The 20,734-nt window shown below is 38.0% G+C and overlaps 2 protein-coding genes across 11 annotated transcripts in view; one reads left to right on the top strand and one right to left on the bottom strand.

Annotated features, from left to right (window-relative positions):
- cdc42bpaa (CDC42 binding protein kinase alpha (DMPK-like) a) overlaps positions 1-11,031 on the top strand; it is a 126,549-nt gene extending 115,518 nt beyond the window's left edge. For 7 of the 10 annotated variants that reach the window (XM_067455986.1, XM_067455983.1, XM_067455980.1 and 4 more), the window contains 8 exons: positions 342-439; positions 557-641; positions 1,050-1,173; positions 2,576-2,693; positions 3,105-3,284; positions 5,408-5,525; positions 5,869-6,029; positions 10,027-11,031. In XM_067455986.1, coding sequence (XP_067312087.1) covers positions 342-439; positions 557-641; positions 1,050-1,173; positions 2,576-2,693; positions 3,105-3,284; positions 5,408-5,525; positions 5,869-6,029; positions 10,027-10,158 — 1,016 coding nt within the window. In that variant the 3' untranslated portion in view covers positions 10,159-11,031. The remainder of the gene's footprint in view (positions 1-341; positions 440-556; positions 642-1,049; positions 1,174-2,575; positions 2,694-3,104; positions 3,285-5,407; positions 5,526-5,868; positions 6,030-10,026) is intronic. The other 3 variants (XM_067455988.1, XM_067455987.1, XM_067455985.1) reach the window with 1 other exon arrangement.
- Positions 11,032-13,971: 2,940 nt separating this feature from the next.
- Positions 13,972-20,734, bottom strand: part of fzd3b (frizzled class receptor 3b) — a 43,963-nt gene continuing 37,200 nt past the window's right edge. The window contains exons 4-6 of the mRNA XM_067455972.1: positions 18,235-18,383; positions 16,290-16,529; positions 13,972-15,358 (exon numbers count right to left, since the gene is read on the bottom strand). Of these exons, the coding sequence (XP_067312073.1) occupies positions 15,142-15,358; positions 16,290-16,529; positions 18,235-18,383 (606 nt within the window). The 3' untranslated portion in view covers positions 13,972-15,141. The remainder of the gene's footprint in view (positions 15,359-16,289; positions 16,530-18,234; positions 18,384-20,734) is intronic.

Genomic DNA, 20,734 nt, shown 5'->3' with positions numbered 1-20,734 from the left:
GTGAAGTTAAATGCAAGTTTTAAGGGTTTGAAACGACATGAGATAAATTACAGAATTTTCATTTTTGGGTGAACTATTGCTATATAACTATATAGTGATTTTATACATCTTAATAAAATTGTGTGCATATTGTCCATTATGTTTAAAATATAATATATTATTTTATGTAAATAATATGACCTTATTTTATGCTAGATATTTTGTTTACTCAAGTTGAGTGTGTTGTAAATTATAATAGGTAATATGCTTATAGATTATAATAGTTGTAGATGCACAACATTTCCTGGGAAGAGGGCATGCTGAGGATAACTTGCTTGTTTTCTGTGACTTTTGTCTTGCAGGTTATAATGCACCTTATCTCTCAGTGTATAGCGAGAATGCAGTGGATGTATTTGACGTCAACACTATGGATTGGATTCAAACGATGCCTTTGAAAAATGTACACATTTCATAATATTTTTAATACCACATCATAAAAAAGTAACAAAATATTTTAGAAGCAGGTGGTAGATTAAAGTGCAGTGTGTTAATGAGCTGTGCGTCTCCTGCGTTGCAGGTTCATCCTCTGAACGCTGATGGCTCTCTAAACCTGCTGGGGCTGGAGACCGTACGACTCATCTACTTTAAAAACAAGACAGCAGGTGAGATTTTCCCTCCTGCTGCTCCTCCAGGATTCTGAATATTCCTGTCCCACACATTTATGCATATTCAGCACGAAAGAATAAAAAGATCAAATGAGAAGTTGTTTCATAGTCATAAAACACTCATGCATTTTCACACAAACATAATTTTCTTGATAATTTGCACTGACAAATCTTTCACACTAGGTTTAGGAACATTTATTAAAAAGAGAATGAGGTAGATTTTGAATAAAATGTAAAGAATTTGCTTAATATGCAGCATTCTGTGAAAAGGAAACATCAGTTCATGCGAAAGTGATGTAACAGAGTTGTACATCTTAATAAATGTTTGTTGTTCTATCGTTTAATATCGTTTAATGTGTTGTGTAATGTGTTGGAACGCTTTGTGTACTGTGTAATGATGTGCAGAGGGAGATGAGCTGGTGGTGCCAGAGACATCTGATAACAGCCGTAAACAGATGGTGCGCAGTGTGACGAGCAAGCGGCGCTTTTCTTTCCGTGTGCCGGAGGAGGAGAGAGTTCTGCAGAGGAGGTGATGTTCAAGCCCAGCAACACTAACCATCATGACTTCTTAAGGAAACTATTATGGGCTTTTCACACTTGAAAATGGTTCATTTTGTACCTTTTAAACCCTAGGAAAAAATGTAGTTTCATGTATTATGCTGTTCATAATTCATTTATCCCTAGGTAAACATTTGTATTCACATATTTATAAGGTCAGTAACAAGTCTATTAGGGAGGCATCGACCAATGTGTCAGCCAATAATCCATATTGGCTGATAAAAGCAATTATTTTCACTATTGGCCATCGGTCAATTGTTAATAAACAGCCGATGATCAGGGCCGATTATATCCTGTCAATCAAAAGGTATTTTAAAAACTGACTCCAAACTGCAACTCATACTGTGTTTGAAAAAAAATGTTACTTGTGTTGGATTCAAAGGCTGTCGAAGTTAATGTGACAATAGCACATTAACTGTTAAAACTATAGTGATGTTAAAGCAGGCTGTATTTGACCCTATGAATCACCTGTAGTTCAAGCCAGGGTTGCCAGGTCTGTGCCAAATCCCTACACCAAACTATATTTGTAGCGCACCTTCCATCCAATAATCAGAGATTTGTGTTTTGTTACATCTGATAAGAACCAAAGTCTCAGCTTTCAAAATCTGTCCATTCTATCATGAAATTTAAATATAAATGGCGTTTTGGCGCTCTTAAATGTGACGTGATAGCTCGCTGTAGCACCTCAGTTTAAGAAGCATTGAGTCATGTCTTCCTTTTTTAAGCTTGAAAAAACATGTATAAACATCAAAGCTATGTTGAAAGTTATAGCACAACTTACCGATATGTATTGTCTTATGTAATCACCGTGGAAAGAGGCTAATAAAAAAAGCGTTTAAACATGTGGCTTAACTTTGCTATTAAAAAAACTTTAGAGAGGAACATATTTACTGTTAATTATAATTGTATGTTTGAATAAATGTACCATAAAAACAATTGTTTTTTGTAAACTTCCTAATGTGCAATTAAGCTGTAATTTATTATATCTGAAAATGAATATAGTAGTTTGGGCTCTGTTGTTAATTCTAATAGTAATGTACCAAATGAGAACGTTCCTTGTATAGCTTACACCATTAGTTGGGAGAGGATTTTTTCCTTAAGAAAATCAAACTATCGTTATCAGCAGATATCATTCTAAATAATCAGTATTGGCAAAATGTAGTATCTCTAAAGTTTCAGCATTGTAATTCTTTGCAACAAAACAGCAAGTGAAAGTTTCTGTAGTAAAAAAAATAAATGATTGAGAAGCATGAGGTAAAATGGTGCGGAAAGCCCTTACTTGTAATCCAAGTTTCATGTTTGCAATTTGTTCTTCTAGTCTTGAGAAGGTATGTATGTGTTCCTTGTCTCACTGCATTGTTTGTGCTCTTCAGGGAGATGCTGAGAGACCCAGAAATGAGGAACAAGTTAATTTCAAACCCAACAAACTTCAACCATGTGGTTCATATGGGCCCAGGAGATGGGATCCAGATCCTGAAAGATCTGCCAATGGTAGGAGCAGCTAACAGCAGGGAGAACGTCACCTCTAATACGTTTCTCCTGCTTCTCTACGCCTTCATCCATCTGTTACTAAGAGCTGTTTTAATGAGCATGAGTCGTTAATCATTTTCACTGTTATTATTTCAGTTTATAGATGAGCTTGGAAAAAAAGACTGCATAAAATCTCATTTGACTTTAATAAAGTCACGTTATATAACCAACATTTATGTAAAAGTAAAAAGGTCAATTTTGCTTTCATGTCGTCTTTTAAATGACTTTAGCTCTTTGACTTGTCACCATCATATTCTTCTTTTTATTTACGCCATTACTGAGCAGTAAACTGTTGCATGCATCTATATTTTTTTCTTTCTTTTCCTCCATTTCACCCCTCTATATCTGCTCCTCTTGGGTTTCCTGCTGTAGCCCGGTTCACCTCTCCCCTCTCCTCGTCTGCGCCTCATCTCCACCCCTACCAGCTTTGAGCATGTATATCACATGACTGTCACCTCTGCTGACAACTTCTTGTCTCAGGACTCCCCTCTCTCCTCCCACTCCCTGTCCCTCAGCTCCGCCCCTGGGACCCCTGCTTCCATCTGCTCTCTGGTAGGACCAGAGAGAGACACACAGACTCACTCCATCTGTTTTCTGAATTTATTCCCAAATGCATTAGCTCACTTTTACTCTCAGTCTGTGTTCAGACTATCTGCCTGTGCCACAGATTGGCAATCTGTTTGGTTTTCTGCATGCCAAATCATCCCTATCTTTAGGTTTTTATTGTTGTTGTTGTTTTGTTATTGTTGTTTTTAAAGGTGCAATAAGTGATTTCTGAGAAACTCTGTTGAAAGTGGATCAGACCAAGCAGCACAACACACCTGTAGCCAATCAGCAGTAGGGGGCGTGTTCACTCATGATAGCGGAGGAGAAGAGAGTGAGAAGGAGGGAGATTCAGAGATTCAAAAAGATTTGTAGAAAGAGAGATGGCTTAGAAACATAACAAAAAAGCTCAGAGAAATATCACTGGAAAAAGAAGGGTTTTGATCAGGCAAGAGCTTTAGGACCTGCGTTAATAGAGGTTGCGTTGCTGTGTTTTTACAGAATCTAGTTATGTTAGCTTTAGTAAAAGGACAGTTTTGAGTGTTATTGAAGGATTAGTTTGCTTTGCTTTAGCTATTATAGAGACTTGCATTGCATGTTTATGCATTTTGGACGTGGAGCAAAAAATGGAGGGGTGTGTTTGTTTGGGTTAATTTCCAGTGTTGGTCATGTTACTTTAAAAAAGTAATTAGTCAAATAACTTGGATGTCCTCGATATTAAATGTTCAATGAATGAAATGGACACTAAATAGATAAGCATTTTTTTTATAAAACATTGTACACTAATCTACACTATTTTAATGTTGCTGTGGGACAATGTGAGAGACACCTATCAAATTCAATACATTATTGTAAATATTATCAGTACTATAGTGGAACAATAAAACAAAATAGACGGTGGTTAAAACTGTAATATTTATTGCACAGACCATAACTGGCCAACAAACAACTCTAAATGTAAATTATGCTCCTAAAGAAAAGTCTACCAAAAATAGAAAATAATAATAATAAAAAATATGTACATAGCCTAGACTCTTTGTAGTGCAAATTCAAATTCTAAAACTGTCACACAACTTTACAACTGGTAGACATACTGTAGCCTACTTGAAGTATTTTCTTCCTCACAAAAGCAATTTAACAAGAAGTGCTCTCAAATCTTGTTTGTATGGTGGGCTTATCCACTCTTTTGTGGGGATTTTCGCAATGATTGCCCAAAAAGAATCCGACTCAACTTTAAAAAACGGCTCACGTTATCATTTGCGTTCTTAGCCACAAATTTTGTGGCAGCATGTAACGATGTGAAGTGCTTTATTAGACTAGAATTACTTGTCACCGACGTGGAGGGACTCTTCCTGGGCATAAGTGTCACATTACATAAACATTCTTACCTTTCACCTCAGCGAGGTTCTTATAATTCCAGTTTGCGAAAGCTACATTTGAAGTCGTTGGACATGCCATCACTCTGACTCCTCCTGGCAGTCGGTGTGTGCGTGTGTGAACTCTACCAAAACCAATCATGTGTCATCATCAGTTGGGGCTGTCTTCCACCCATCTATCATAATCATTTATGTGTACCCCAACACGCGCACGCACGCACGCGCACACACACAAACACATACACACAGGTTGTGTGTCCGGTTGACAGAAGAGCCTACTCGGATGAAAACCACTTCAGTGAGCTCAATTATAGTAACACCGCATTTTATTCTCCGTAACGGTAACAGGTAACGACGTTGTAATGGGGGAAACAGTAATTCTTTGATTACTCGTTACTAAACAAATTAACGCTGTTTATCTATAATGCTGTTATTCCATCACTGTTGTTTTCAAATATCAACATTGTTTCTAAGAAATCACTTACTGCACCTTTAAGTAATAAAACCAGGTATGACCTCAAAGCAAACATACATGGATTAAAAGCCACAAATTCGAGTAAACATTTCATGTGGTTTTCAAATGACAAAATATTGTGTATTCTGCTTTTTTTGTTTTTATTAAATAAATTGTCAATTATTTATTTTTCTAATTATTATTTATGTGCATTTAACTTTTTTGAATTTATTCATTGTTTGATTTCAGTAATGCGTAATGTGTGTTTTTTTGTCTTCACGCTGTGTATTTGTGGTGTTCAGAATGTGCGCTCTCAGGAGAGCCGTGGTGTCCTGGGAGCATCCGTTAGTATCCCCTCCATCAGCAAGGCCAGGCCTGAACCGGGCCGATCTATGAGCGCCAGCAGTGGTCTCGGCACACGTGAGTACTGAAATATTCTTCATTGATAGAGAGATATATGGATAAGAATGAGTCAAGAAAGTATTGCTGAAGCAAAATGATGCAAGGAAAAATAAATAAATTAGTACAAAAAGGGAAATTTATTACGAGAAAAATCTATCTAGTGCCTGTTTTATAGGAAATATCCCTAAAAAAAATGTTTAGGCATATATTTTAAATATACACTAACAGTCAAATGTTTGAGAACAGTAAGATTTAATAAATTAATACATTTATTCAGCAAGGATGTATTAAATTGATGAAGTGACAGTATAGACATTATAATGTTGCAAAAGCTTTTTATAATATTTATCCCATATCCCAGGCTCCACCTCTCAAAATGGCAGCGCACTGAGACGGGACTTTTCGGTTGGCAACTACGGTTCCACCAAACGTCAGATGACATCACCCTCTGCTGGCTCCCTCTCATCCGGAGGGGGCGTGGACTGCGGGAGTGATGCCCCTCTCTCACAGTTTGACAGAGAGGTCAGTGCCAAAAACGATTGTCAGTGGCTTCTTTTCCAGATGCTTTGGTTTCTAAAAGTATTTCCCTTATTCATTTTTAACTTGGGCATTTAAAAAAAAGGCAAAAAATACTTCTCTTTATGGTAAATGAGATTTTCGGCAACCCTACTGCTAAGATTGTTATGTAGAAATGTTTTGGTCTCTTCTGAATGACAAGACTGATGGGCTTTCAATTGTAAAGGTGTTTGTGCCATTTTATGTTGTGTTCTTCTTCTGAATGTTGATTTAACATGTTGATTCGACCTCCAGACCGATCAGAACAGGTAAAAGTTTCAGTCCTGGAGCTCTTTGTGATGCTGATCACAGCTAAAACTCAATAGAGAGCACCAGAAGTGTGTTATACAATCTCTAAAACCAATATTCAGGCATTCGTTGCATTTCACATGCCAAAATGTGTTTGGAGGGTCTTCATCCTCTCTTTCTCACGCTATATGCATGTTGAGTGTGTGAAGTGGCACCATATCCACAGATTGAGGTGTTGACCTGCTAACACACCACTTGCGCACACACAGTTTGTGCCTCGGCCCACGTTTGACTTTGTGCACATCAACTCTATAATGTGTGGGTACATTGTGTGACTCTTTAGTGTCCAGGAATGTCACCCACAGAGAAGACCCCTGATCTGAAAAGGGCTTTAAGGACCCTGCTTAGTAAGCTAAAGGTAACATACATGATCCTGCTCCCTCAGATCTGAACCTTGTAGCTCCTTTCTAGACCTGTGTATTTATCCACCTCATACGGAGGAAATGGGTTAGTTGATCTCCACAGTGAAAGCCTGTTTGATCTGTGTAGGTGGTAAAAGTGTACAGCGTTTGCTAGTATTAATGTGTTGCATAGAACCTTTTATTTATACTCTTTATATTATGTAGAAGAGTATCAATGTGGTTGTTCTAGCTAGTGATAAACTCTTTAATCTGCTGATCTTTGGCTATTTTTAAACGTTCACATCAGTAAATAAAGCCACCTGCATGGCAAATTAATAGATTTAGTCAGCCCCAAAATGGTAAATGGATAACAAATATTTTTTTTTAGATATTTTTAAAGAATATTGAGTAAATGTTGTTAGTTAAACAGTAGTTGCAGCATTTGTTGTTTACATTAGATATTGGTTTAAATGGTAAACTGTTATTTTGCCTTTAAGTAACACTTTGTAACTCTTGGTCCTGTTATGTAAAAAAACAAAACAAAAAACATTGTCTTGATTGTGCTTTGGCTCTGTGTGACTGCGGATGAATATGGTTATCCTACTGCTCATAAAATATTTACTACTAGGCTTACGATATATAACTAGTTAAGATGAAAAAGATCTCAAGCTGAAGATATAGGCATACCCAGGGCTGGACTGGGGCTAAAATTCGTCTCTGGCATACCCAACACATCCGGCCCATGAGTTCCTCTTGAATGTTTTTGCTAGGGTTGGGGCCTTAAATTGGAGTATATAAATAAAACTAGGACTAGTACAAATAATGATAGATATTATCGAATTTGCTGCAAATGCAGATAAACTTAATATAGCTTTTTTTGTCACAGAAATGCCCTTGGCTGTAAAGCACTGATGATTTTGAGCTAGGATGCAGTAAAGTAAATTTACTTCTTTTAAATGCTGTCATCATTTACTCACTCTTGTGTCATTCCAAACCTTTATGACTTCTGTGAAACACAAAATAAGATGTTTTGAAGAATGTTGGCAACCAAGCCATTTTGGTTAGGCTACCATTTGAATATTGTATGAACAAAAAAACAGACTCAAATGATTTTATTTTATGCTACACAGAAATAAATTAATTTAGGTTTGGAATGACATTAGGGTGAGTAAATGATCACATTTTTGGGTTGAACAATCATATTTTTCAAGAGTTAACTCATCATTTAAGTAAGACACTGATTACTATCTTTCATATTAAATTTCATTAAATCTATTAAAAAAAGTTAATAAAACTTTTAAAGAGGAAAAAAAAAGCTTTGTCCTTAATTCATGGGATCCAGACTTTAAAACTGTTTTATAGACTATAGTTTAACTGTAGGCCAGTTTCATTTAAATGTAAGATCATGGTAGTCACAGGTTAAAAAACATAGACTGTGAAAACCTTGCTCCTCATTATATGATTTCTAAAACTATATAAAACATATAAAATAAACTATTATATTTGTAAGTAAAAAAAATTTAAACACCTGTAGAAAATATGAAAACAGCCTCTATAAAAGTGATTTATATTCTGCAATATTAATTTAAGTAATATAGCAACATTTATAATAAATGTTTCTTCCAAAACACCATATTTCTTCGCTGTTAGCTGCAATGTAAATTGTGGTTCTGCTAAAGTGAAACGTTTGTGTGTATTGCTGTTTTCCACTTTACCTCGTCATGAATACATGCTTGTGGCTGTTTTCAGCTGATTCACCACAGAACCTGTAATGTTCCCATATCATACGATTGTATAAAACAAAATTCGGAGTCAAAGTGCCGTATAGAGCAGCATTTAAACGCAGCGTACGTTCGTCAGCGGCTGAGTTGTGCGGATATTCACCTTTGCAGTTCCATGAGTTCAAATACTAATAAATAAATAGAAAAAAGCGCCTAATATGGAGGGGAGGTCTCTCTCGCTTCGGCTTGTCTATTCAGAAGACAAACCAATGGGCCGCCGTCGCTGCATGTGGTCAGTGGTACAAAAATAAACAAATAATAATTTAAAAAACACTACCGGCCCCAAAGTGCGTCGGCCCACCGGGCAAATGCCGGTATGCCAGATTACCAGTCCAGCCCTGGGCATACCCATTAATAGACGTGGTACTTCCTTGAAATAAAATTCTAGCACAAGCGCCACTACAACCATAATGAGTGCTACATATAGAAATTTGTCTGTTCAATAAAATACCTTACTCACCTGTTAAATAATAAAAATGCCATCTCTGTGTCGCTTTTATTGCGCCAAGCCAATGTTGATTCTTGTTTTATTACAAGCTCTGTTGCATTCAATTTCTGAAAACAGACTTTAATCTGTTCAGCGTTTTTTGTAAAGGGTGATTCCTCAGAGATTGGAGATTTAACTGCTCCATGTCAACATTTCTCGCTCATCGTGACAACAAACCTCTGCCACTCCCATACCCCACACACGTCAAAGTAGCCACAGCAACTTTTGTCTATTGACAGATATGAAGAGACGCACACAGGCGAGTGGCGTAAATACACAGTTTCCTGTGAAAACCATCCAGACAGGTCTAAAATATTAGCAGTTGTAACAGGCTTACATAGTGAATCAGGTTAAGACAAAAACACATGGAACACAGGAATCTCTCTTATAGGGTCATATACATTCTCCCAACTTTTTTGAACACTGATCAGTTCATAGCAAAATGGAAGAAGACGGTTCTTATAGCCATATTTTGAAAGTATGTTTCAGTAAAAAAAAAAAAATATCAAGATTAGTATAGTTGGCATACACTTGGTGCATGTCTTATAAAATATTAAAAATATAAACATCTGGGAGAAAGAGAAGAGTAAAGTTGGGAAAATATCAGATGTGTATCAGTGTATTGGATCCGTGCATTCAGCCTTAAAGTGACAGCAGCTTTGTAAAGAGCTTTGTAACTTATATACAAGTATTTAAATGAGTTTAAGTTAGTCATATACTAGTATGTCAGATGGAGCATCACTGACATGATGACAGTGTGCATTTATACAACAATAATAAAATAATGCGGCAACATAAAAAAGGAAATTTACTTTGATACTTAAGTAAAAGTGCAGAAGTATTTGTTTTCAAAAGTACTTGAGTAAAAATCTGTTTTTACAACTTTCACTTGTAACGGAGTAATATTTGACCAGTAGTACTTTTACTCAAGTAATAGAGTTGTGTACTTTGTCCACCTCTGTGTGTGTGTATATATATATATATATATATATATAAAGTAATACATCCCTTCAGTTTATTCATCTGTGTCTGTGTCCTGCTTTAAGGATTCGGACTCGCCACGTCACTCCACGGCCTCCAACAGCTCCAACCTCAGCAGCCCACCGAGCCCTTCCTCCCCACACAAGAGCAAGACCCAGTCTCTGGATCGCGGCGAGCGCCTCGGCTGGGAGACATGAGCTCAGCCCATGCCCATTTCCTTCTGATGTCCCGTGAGGCCCTGACTCCTCTTCTGCTACAGAGTCACGCATTTAACGAAGACCAAGAGTCGACTCCTTATACGTCATCTTCCCAAACACGCTGCTGGGGCCAGGTGTGTGTGTTTGTGTGTATTAGTGTGCATATGCATTACACATGTAATTGTTTTACACGCACAGTACCGTGCACCTTACATCCCTTTTGAGTGGACCCATCACCGCTGTTTCTGTTCCTCTGTTGGATGGGGGAATAGTCCACTGAGAGTAGCTCATCACTCACCACCACAGGTGTGGATGGGGGCAAAAAAGACACAGCTTTAACGCAAATTTATCAGTGTTTGTTGTCAAGTGTGCCTCATCTAACGCAAGAAAAGAATGTGCATTCGAAAAGTCTTAATGGACCAGGTGGGATGTTACTTTAAACACTAACAAGGAAAACTGTTCCTGGCATTCCAGTCGGTGTGATAAAACGAGAACACTTCAAATTGAATTGAGCCCCAATAGATAGAGCGCCCCCCAGCTGTGGCACTACTGTATAACTCAGCCTCTACCCTCCAGTGCCATGCCAACCTTCACATTCAGAGGTCAGAGTTCAAGAATAGATTCTGAGTTCAATAATGTAAATAGAGTTTAAGTAGAGTATAATATATAATGAAATCATAACACTATTCTGTTGTTAAATAAGTGTGAATTGGCTTTCTTTCCTTTTTATTTTCCGTGTCAATTATGCATTTATGTAAATCTAAGCATTATTTTGTCAAGATACACTAGCTCTCGTAATTCCACTAATTCCATAGTCGAGATAAGAAGGTTTGCAAGGGAACACCACAAAAAAGTATTGGGCCTCATTCAGGAGAACAATATTTTTGCAAAACGTTTGTAAAGCCATTCTTATGTATATTTCATCCAAGGATTGTAACATTAACAAGCTTGCATTTAAAGAGTCGTGCAAATTACTAAATTGAATGCAAGATTTTGTCTGCAGTGAATTTGTGCATAAAATAAAACACTATAAACATTCACAAGGTCACTTCAAAAAAGCATTACTGTGCATTGAATGCAAGGTTCATTGGGACATTAAAAAGGAAATTAGAAATAAAAAAACATTCTCATTGAATTCATGATTCACAATGGATCTTTCATAAATTGCCAAAAATCGTAAAATTGTTTGGAATCGTTCTTGCGTAAATTGTTCCACTGAATGTGAGATACATAACGCCACAGTGGCGACATTCACGGGCGGCGGTGAAATCGCTCAAATGCAACATTTCACGTTAAACTGAAAATTTAACAAACAACTGATGTATGAATGTTTTCCTAGAACTATTTACACGAATTCTATCTGCTTTTGTTTCATGAATGTTGTTGCGTTAAGAGAAATCGAGATGCGTGTATATCGCTAAATACATAAACTCTCAAAACATACAATCACACGCGATCATAAATAAGGTGTAATTGTGCTGAATGTATCAGATTCACTGCAGCCTTGTTCATGTTACTCATGCCTACATCTGTGCTTCGCGGTTCTGTGACCGAAGCAATAATGCTGTTTCCAAAGAGTTTTATTCTTCAGCTATTAATATTAATTCATCTTTTAGCATTTTGTTTTTATTTTCAGTGTTTTTAGGGGTTTTTTTTAACTTGCAAGAACCAAATTTTGCCTAAAGTGTACATGTGAATATAACATGTAGTGTAAGCTATACCACTAGTTTAAGAGCATTTAATGGAAAAACACTAAACTTGTCAAGGGAAGCATTTAAAGGGCTTCAACGCTTTGCCTCTAACACTTCCTGCAGCTCGTAATGACACTGCAGGGACCAGCCGGAGATTAGGTCATTAGATATCAAAACCAATTCAGCAAGGACGTACAGTAAAGCTGCTGTAGTGATGTTTTAAATGTGCAGGGTCAGACTATCAAACATCCATGAACTTCAGAATACCTCAGATTAGAGAGCCAAGCCATTACGACTCCAATAGAACCTCGTCATTCAACAATTTTAGCTGTCCCTCTGTCCCATTCCATACACTAATGGGCATGTGTGAATTATTCACATGCACTATTGCTCGCTTTTGCAAAGCAGATTTATGTCAGATTTACTAAATTGAGAAATGGCTTTCAGCCTGGATTTACGCTATCCAGAATTCCCAAATATTCCAGTTTGTTCCTAGGAAAAGTTTACTCAAATATAAAAATGTAAATCATTTACTCACTTGCATGTTGTTCCAAACCTTTGATTCAATTTCTCCTAGGAAAATTTAGGAAAAATGTTGATGCAGTTCTTTTCCATGTAATGCAAGAATACAGAATATATATGTGATTAAATTGATTCAGTGCGATTAATGTCTGACATTGCATCCAACATAAAAGTTTGTTTATATATATATATATATATATATGTATGTATGTATGTATACACACACACACGTGTACACGTTTACATAAAGTATTCATACATGTGTGTATACAAATATATATACACACACACACACATACATGCATTACATAAAGCTTTTGTGTTAGATGCAATTAGTTTTGAGCACTTTGCACTATGTGTGTATATATATATATATATATATATAGGGTTTCTTCATAGTAAATGTCTGATGTTTACTGAAATTCAAAACACATTGCAGTTCACACTTGCTCAATATAATACTAAAAATATGATAAAAGGGTTTGTAATGACAGCTTTTTTTTCTTTTTCTTTTTTGAGTGAGTGAGCTTCTTATAATGTTTGCCGAAAAAAAAAGAGTGAACTTTCAGTATTGAAGCACACCTAACTACAGAAATAGTAAACGTTTGTGCTTAAGTACCTGAGTTTTATCTAATCTAGTATTGCCAGCATTTTGTATGTTCCATTATATGCAAGCACTATTGAAACCTTCACTGTGGACCAGTCCAGCAAACTCGGCACATGTTTTTTAAACCAAGCACTCACTCTTGCAATCTTTGTGGTATTGCTCTGGACCTTAGTTATGCATTTGCTCTATTCCACGATCATGTTTATTTTTAAACAGAAACTAATATTCATAATACAGGTTTTTCTTTCTAAAAAGGCTGTAACGGGTTAGAAACAATTTGCCAGGGTAATGGTATTAACATGAACAGGAAACCTGTTTGAAATGATCTCAGGTATGTCAGAACCAATGATTATATGTTTGCATGGAGGATCAAGATTGTAGAAACGACAAGACAGCCAGATCTATGGGTTGTTTGATATTTAGGACTGTTACTTAGCTATGAATAGATCAATATTAGAGCGGGAGGTGCCTTAGTTTTCTTAGACCGGTGTGATCGGTCAATGTAGGTAGAATGGACTAGAATGAGAGGAGGCGACTGGAGATTTTTAAGACACATTCACACATTCGCACGCATTTCACAGGAGGATTTTGTTTGCCTTGTTAGTGAATTGCTACTTCATATCATAGTTTCTTCTTCTTGATTTAGATTTTTGTAAGACTGTGTACAGATTTGCATGTCATAGGTGTAATCACTTGTTTTAAGGACTGTACGGCTGGATTGTTTTTATTGTATTTTATTGACCTGTGTGGCGTGAATGGGTGGGATGTGAAAATGAATTACCCCATAACTGCAATGTAGACCTTTTTCTTATTCCGTTTTTTTTTTTTTTTTTTGCACAAATGTATTTAAGGTGGAATACTGTTATTTGTATTGGTTTGGACACCACTTTTCACATGGAAAGCTCATTATCGGACTATTACAATAAAATGGGGAACTACAAAACACACCAAGCTTCTTTCTTTCTTTTTTCTTTTTTTTTTTTTACAAAAGCTTTATTTGAAATCTTGAATCTAAGCTATGACTGGATTTACACATTCAACAGATAGCCACGGTTAAAGTGCTGTATTGTTCCTCATTAGTTACGTGGACAGAAGAATTGAGCATGAAGATCAAGTGTAGTCGGGAAAGCGAAGGCAAAGCTACAGCAGAAGCAGTAATGGCGATCAGAAAAACAGCTTTTACAAAGCTCAGGTCCAAAGACACATGTTTAGGCACTGAGTACCACTGTAATCTCATCCAACACGTAAACAAAAACACTCAGAACTTCACTTTTAAAGCGCATGATCGCCTACAGTTTAACATCATGGAAATTCAAGAACACGTTGTGTGCATTTCAAAAGGCCTTTGCGTGAGCTCTGGCCAGAGTATAGCACATGAGGAAATGGCCTGATGAAATATTCATGAAGCAACATCAGAAAGAAGCACCATTTACAAAGCTCAAGACTCTTGAGACGGTCGGAAAACTGGCTTTTAAAAAAAAAAAAAACGCAGCTTTCAGTCCATTTTAATGTGATGTGTGATGCGAAATCCAGTGTAATAAGGAAATGCAGGTTCGAGCGTGCCGACGTGATGAGGTAGGCAGCCGTCGAGCGGCTGGACAAAGCACATCAGGTGTTGGTGAGGATTCTGGTACATCGTTTCTCCATGCTATCAGTCCGCCTTCTCAACCAAACTACCACGAGAAACAAAATACAGGTCGCCAGAGGCACAAACCACTGATACTCTCTCTCTTTGAACCATCAAGGCTCTGAAACCTGATCTCTAATGGGACAGAGTCATCAGTCTTCAAGCGTCGATGATCCATTAACTCTTTAAACGGGTGTGTGATGGATGTAATGGGAAAAATCTCCCTTCGGACAGCTGCGGCCGGTCCTGCTTTATCCTGACGCTGCAGAACATGCAGTGAACTTCATCCAACAGAACTTCACAGTATCAAAGAAAACATCTCTCGTTACTCAGGTGCGCCGCTAATGGGCCAAATCCGAGGACGGCTCAGTCGACACGCATACATCAAGTTTCTGATTTCCCCGCCGCTGCTGCCAAAGCACATGTCTGTCCGTTAACATCTTCCCAGGCTCCTACGGGACAGGGACTCTCCCGTGCCAACAGATATACGCCTCTCGTTTCAGTTGGAGGCTCTGATCTGAGGACAGGTCTCTGGGTTACGCGCTCGCCCCGTCTTCCTCCACCACCCGGTTCATACTGGATCCGTGCGTTATGCTAGTGGCCGGTGCGTTGCTCAGGTCCCGCGCGCTGCCGTGTCTGGATTGGCTGTCGAGGCGATGAAGGCTTCCGTGATGGGACAGCTGCTCGTTGAGTCGTGGCATGCTCCCATACACCGGGCGTTCCTCCATGCCTCTGTGGCTGGAGGGGGTGAACCTGTGTGGAGAAGGAAAATTGGCAGGTTAATTAAGTTCAGGCTTCTTGAAACGCGTAGCTCAACATGTCTGCACACGCACAACTATAGGACACTCTTGGAGAAAGCTCAACGGATACACTTGCATTAGACCAAAGGTTTCAAACTCAGGGTCAGACACTGCAAGGGGTGATAGGGGATCCCAAAAACACATTTACCTAATTATTTAAATACAATTTAAAAACTATTATAAAAAATAGTTTTTAATTGTTATTCTTAAATTGTTTAATACATACTTTTCAATATAATTTGTATACATAACTTAAATTTACAGTATTTTATGCCATTACAGTATCATTCTCTGTTCTAACATTACACTAACAATATGTAGGAAAAAGTGTCAACTTAATAGAACCAGATGTTTTAGACATTTATAGATTTTTTTTCAAAGCAAAATATCTTTATGCATGAAAATATATATATGAATATGTATATATAGGTTGCTGAATCTCCCTTCAGTTTTCACACAAAATTATTTGTTTTCATGACTTTTGCACCATTTCATGTTTTCATTTTCAGAAAGATCTTTCTTCCTCCCTATATTGGACAAGAACTGTGACTTGCTTAATAATGTGGAACAATCTAAAATGATATGGAAAAATAAAACAAACACTTTCTTTGAAAAACTACAATCTGAATGTTTATTGTACTGAAATATCACTTGCATAATAATTTGGAACCCAGTGTATATAAAAAGAACTCATTTAATAATTGATGATCTCTACAATGGAACTGAATCAACACTGAACTACAGAACAACAGCCCAAATGCCTAATTTTTGTTATATCTGTTTTGTATAGAGCTATATAAATAAAGGTGACTTGCCTAGCTGTGAGTGTACTGTATATAAGTGTGGGTGGATCGTCATACTTGCTGAGAAGCTGTTGAACTCACCGGCCGTCTCTGGAGCGGTGCAGGCTGCCATGGTAGCTGCTCATCTTGCTGTGGACGCTGCTGGCTTTGCTCCGCACGTCGTCCAGCATGGCCAGGTGTGTGGAGGAGGCGTGGGTGGATGTGCCCTGAGTGGAGGTACCGCGGGACTTGCGGATGATGGGGGTGTTGGGGTCACGCAGGAGAGACTGAGCAAAGTCGGGCTCCTGCAGAACCTGCCGGCTCTCATTCACTGCGCCGCTGCTGGATACAGGAGAAACAAGTGGATGCATTTATTTGCTTGTTTTGTGGTAAATGGTTAAACATTTATATAGCACTTTCAACAGACCTATGGCCATCCAAAGCACTTTACATATTGCCTTGGCTGTTGAACCACCAACCTTATGGTTTCTAGACAACCTACATGAACCACTGCCGCCCTGCTAATTATGACATTTTGACATGAATACATATTAATAAATGACATTTTCATGTTTGAAAGTCTGTAAGTTAACATAAATGCAGATATAGGCCTAATTGTAATAATAACAAAACAACATAATTATCGATTTTGAAATATTAAACCTGTCAATACAGAACAAAATGTTCTGTAGCCTATTTTCCCGTCAATACCATAGATATGTATGGTCAATAGGCTACTGCCGACATTGTCTTTGCTGTATCAATAGGCAATATATTTATATTTAACATGAAGTATAGGCCTTCCCTGTACATCAATAGCAGCAGCAGCGCCGCGTCAGACACGCTTCTGGTGTGCAAAGACATAGAAAACGCCACGCAGCTGCCCGCGGCTGACACGCAACAGAAACGCCACGCTCACGCCACGCTTGCAGTGTGTCTTAAAATATAGGCAAATTAACAAAAACATATTTTACTGATAAATGATAGACAAGCAGTATAAATTATTTACATACAGAATGATAAAATGTATATATAACAGTGTTTTTACAAAGTGTGTGTATATATATTATATCAGAACCAGCATTAAAGAGGGGGCTAAACACTGAGTTTCAGTCAATCTTGAGTACCTATAGAGTGGTATTGCATCCTTCATATCTCCGAAAAGTCTTTAGTTTTATTATATTTATAAAATAAAGAAAGGCTGTACAGAGTCTTTCCGGATAAAGACGAGCGGATGGAGGCGTATCGTGTGGGCGGAGCTACAGAATCACGAGCACGCGCAGCTACTGCATTGAGAGCGTCTGAAAGCTGTGACATCCTCAAGCGTGGAAAAGAAAACGCTACCCTAATAAACCTATCAATCAGATTCAACTAATACATATATGATCCATAATTAGATCCAGAGGCTGAAATAAACTGAACAGGAGAAACAGCAACAGCAGGACGTCCGTCTCTGTGGTATGTACTGTATTTAGTGGGTTGTCAACATTTGCTCTCTCGCTCTGGTCGCTCGCGCACGCACCCTTCCGAAAGAACCCGTACGGCTCATACAAGGACATTCCGCCCTGTTGACGTTAAGCGGACCCATACTTGAAAAAAACTCTCCGAAACTTGTGAGAAACCGGAAGGAGTATTTTTGACAGCTCAGTATGCATGCATCTAACACATCATTTATCCTGCTTCTAACACATCAACAATGTTCACTTGCTGCCTAATATTCCACCCATTAACAGGTGCTGTGATGAAGATTAGTGTTATTCACTTCGCCTGTCAGGGGTCAATGTTATGCCTGACCTGTATGTGTGTGTATATAATGTTATTTTTTCAGTATTAATGTCTCTTTATAAATGTGAGGTCTGTGGGATGAAAAGCCCTGCTTTAGAACACTTTCTGAATGAAACTGTTGATGAGATTAAAATAATTATTTTTTTATTGATCATTATCCACAAACACCACCTTGAATATATATTACCAGATCAATTCTAGTTTTAAATGAATATTAGTCTCTTCTCCTGTAAACTAAAGCCGAATGAGGAAGGAAACTCACTCTTTACGCCTACGCCCATGGAAGAAGCTGGCCCACTCAAAACAGGTCTTCTTACTGCCCACCCAGAACACCGAAGGGATCCCAACCACCAGCACCATCAGGTACTTCATCAGAAACAGGACAAGGTCAGGCCTGCTGGTTTGCTCCACCTACACACACACACACACACACACACACACACACACACACACAGCGGGAGAGAGAGATGTTCAGACATTAGTCTAGCTCTGATCGGCTCCTCAGGCTCTCTGATACTCCACATATTCAACACAACACTTTCAGAAACATTCATATACTTCTGTTCACTGTTGCAGTTTTTGTTGTGTTTTGTCATTTTTCTTGTCTACAGTTTTTTTTTTTTTAGTTATTTACAGATGAATACAGTTGTCCTATCTCATCTAACTTTGCAGTGTGCGCACAGTCCTGTACCAGTGTGTTTAAACGTGCACGAGCTGAAGTGTGTATCCGTTTACTCCTTCAGGCTGCACAGCTCGCTGCTCACGGACAATCCTGCTTTATCTTGTGAGCACAAGCCACAACAGCAGCCTCTCCTCCTCCTCCTCTGTCAGAGACTCGTGGTCAAAGCCAATGACCAGCACAAAGGAAGTGAACATGTACAATCTCTGGAGGGTGTTTTCAGATGATTACATGAGATGGAATTTGACATCTAAAAGGGATTTTAAACCCAGCCTGATCTGCTGGCGATTTTATTTCGCCTACACTTTTGCGGGAACCGATCACAGACTGGCTTCTCCACCTGAAACTCTATTGGCAGGTTTAACACGATGACAGAGAGAGAAGCAATGGGTCGTTGCCTGTTTATCACGCCTCTTGTGGTCTGATTGGTTGAAGGAATATCCAATTGCGTACTGAGTCATTTGAATTATGCCCGTTGATCACGGCCCTTGTACAGTAAAAAATACAGAGCAGACTCCCCAGACCAATGTTCAATCTTAAATTGAGCTTGGTCTGGTGATAGCCAGACAAGACTTTCAAAGCAAGAACTGTGGATTCACTGTTTTTTAAAGTAAATTGGTAGCATCATTAAGTCATAATTAAGCAGTATTTGTGAATGCTAAATGTGCAATTTAGTTAGCATGTACTGTTTACTGATGAAGAATATTCATAATGTTTGCAAGAAATAAGGATATTAAATGAAAACCATGATTATAATTCTGCTCAATGACACTTTTGGGTTCCCAAACATTATAATTATAGTTCCACATTCATTATTAGGAGACTTCACTGGCATAAACTAGGATGTCTTCACATCAACAGATATTGGTGGCTGAATGACGCAGATCCTCCATCCTTCGAGTGCTTTACTTTCACATACTTAAGAACCCTTTCTAATGAGCGAATAACACGCGTCATCAGTGTTACCTCACCTCTTTAGACCTCACATACTGAGCTAGAGCGCGTCTCATCTAGAGCCAATCAAAGCCCTGCTCAGCCCCTGAGCTTTTGTGAGTCAGTATCTGTGGTCTTTGTTGGAGCGGCTGAGGTAATGACAGGCTTGACCACCTTTAATCACAGCGGGGAGGGAGTCTGTCCTCCACTATGAGACGCAGCATCACACAGCTCTCCCCTCGGCATTGTTCTCCACAGCGCTACAGGGGCTGAGCACAATACAGGCAGCGCAGCGTGACTTAACAAGCCCGATGATGAAAGACACCAAGAGAAGGGGAAAAGAGATGTATAGCATCTGAAAAGTAATATATCTGCACAGGGCTGGGCAACAGGCAATATATACACACATTAAATCAAATGATTTTCTGCCAAGACAACACTGTTAATATTTATACATTAAGAATATTACAATATTACAAATGTAGCATATTAAATATATTTAATAACTCTTTAAAAATGATCATATCCCCAATGTTGCATTGTGCATGCTTTTAATAATTTAGTACAAATATATGTTGATAAATATTCCTCTTTTTCTTTTGGCTGTTCCCTTCAGGGGTCGCCACAGCGAATCATCTGCCTCCATCTAGTCCTGTCCTCTGTATCCTTCAGACTGACTACCTTCATGTCCTCCTTCTCTACATCCATAAACCTCCTCTTTGGTCTTCCTCTAGACCTCCTGCCTGGCAGCTCTAACCTCAGCATCCTTTTACCGATATATTCATTCTCCCTTCTCTGAACATGTCCAAACCATCTCAACCTGGCCTCTCTAACTTCAAAACATCTCACATCCTCGTCACTCCCAAAGAGAACCTCAACATCTTCAGCTCTGCTACCTCTAGCTCTTCCTAAATATGAATGTTTATTATTATGTATGCAAATAAAAATTATTATTGTGTATTGTCTTTAAGTTCAAGACACTTTTGATAATTTTTTTTTCTTGATTATAATTTTTTTGCCTTTAAGATTTTTATATACATAGAAAATAAATATATTAACTAATTACATTATTTTATAGATATACACAACATACATACATTTTTTACAGCATTTAGATTTTTTTTAAATATATATTTGTAAATAATCTTAT

This window comes from Pseudorasbora parva, chromosome 10, assembly GCF_024679245.1.
Source record: "Pseudorasbora parva isolate DD20220531a chromosome 10, ASM2467924v1, whole genome shotgun sequence".
NCBI classification, from domain to species: domain Eukaryota; kingdom Metazoa; phylum Chordata; class Actinopteri; order Cypriniformes; family Gobionidae; genus Pseudorasbora; species Pseudorasbora parva.
This window is presented reverse-complemented; position numbering and strand designations above follow the sequence as displayed.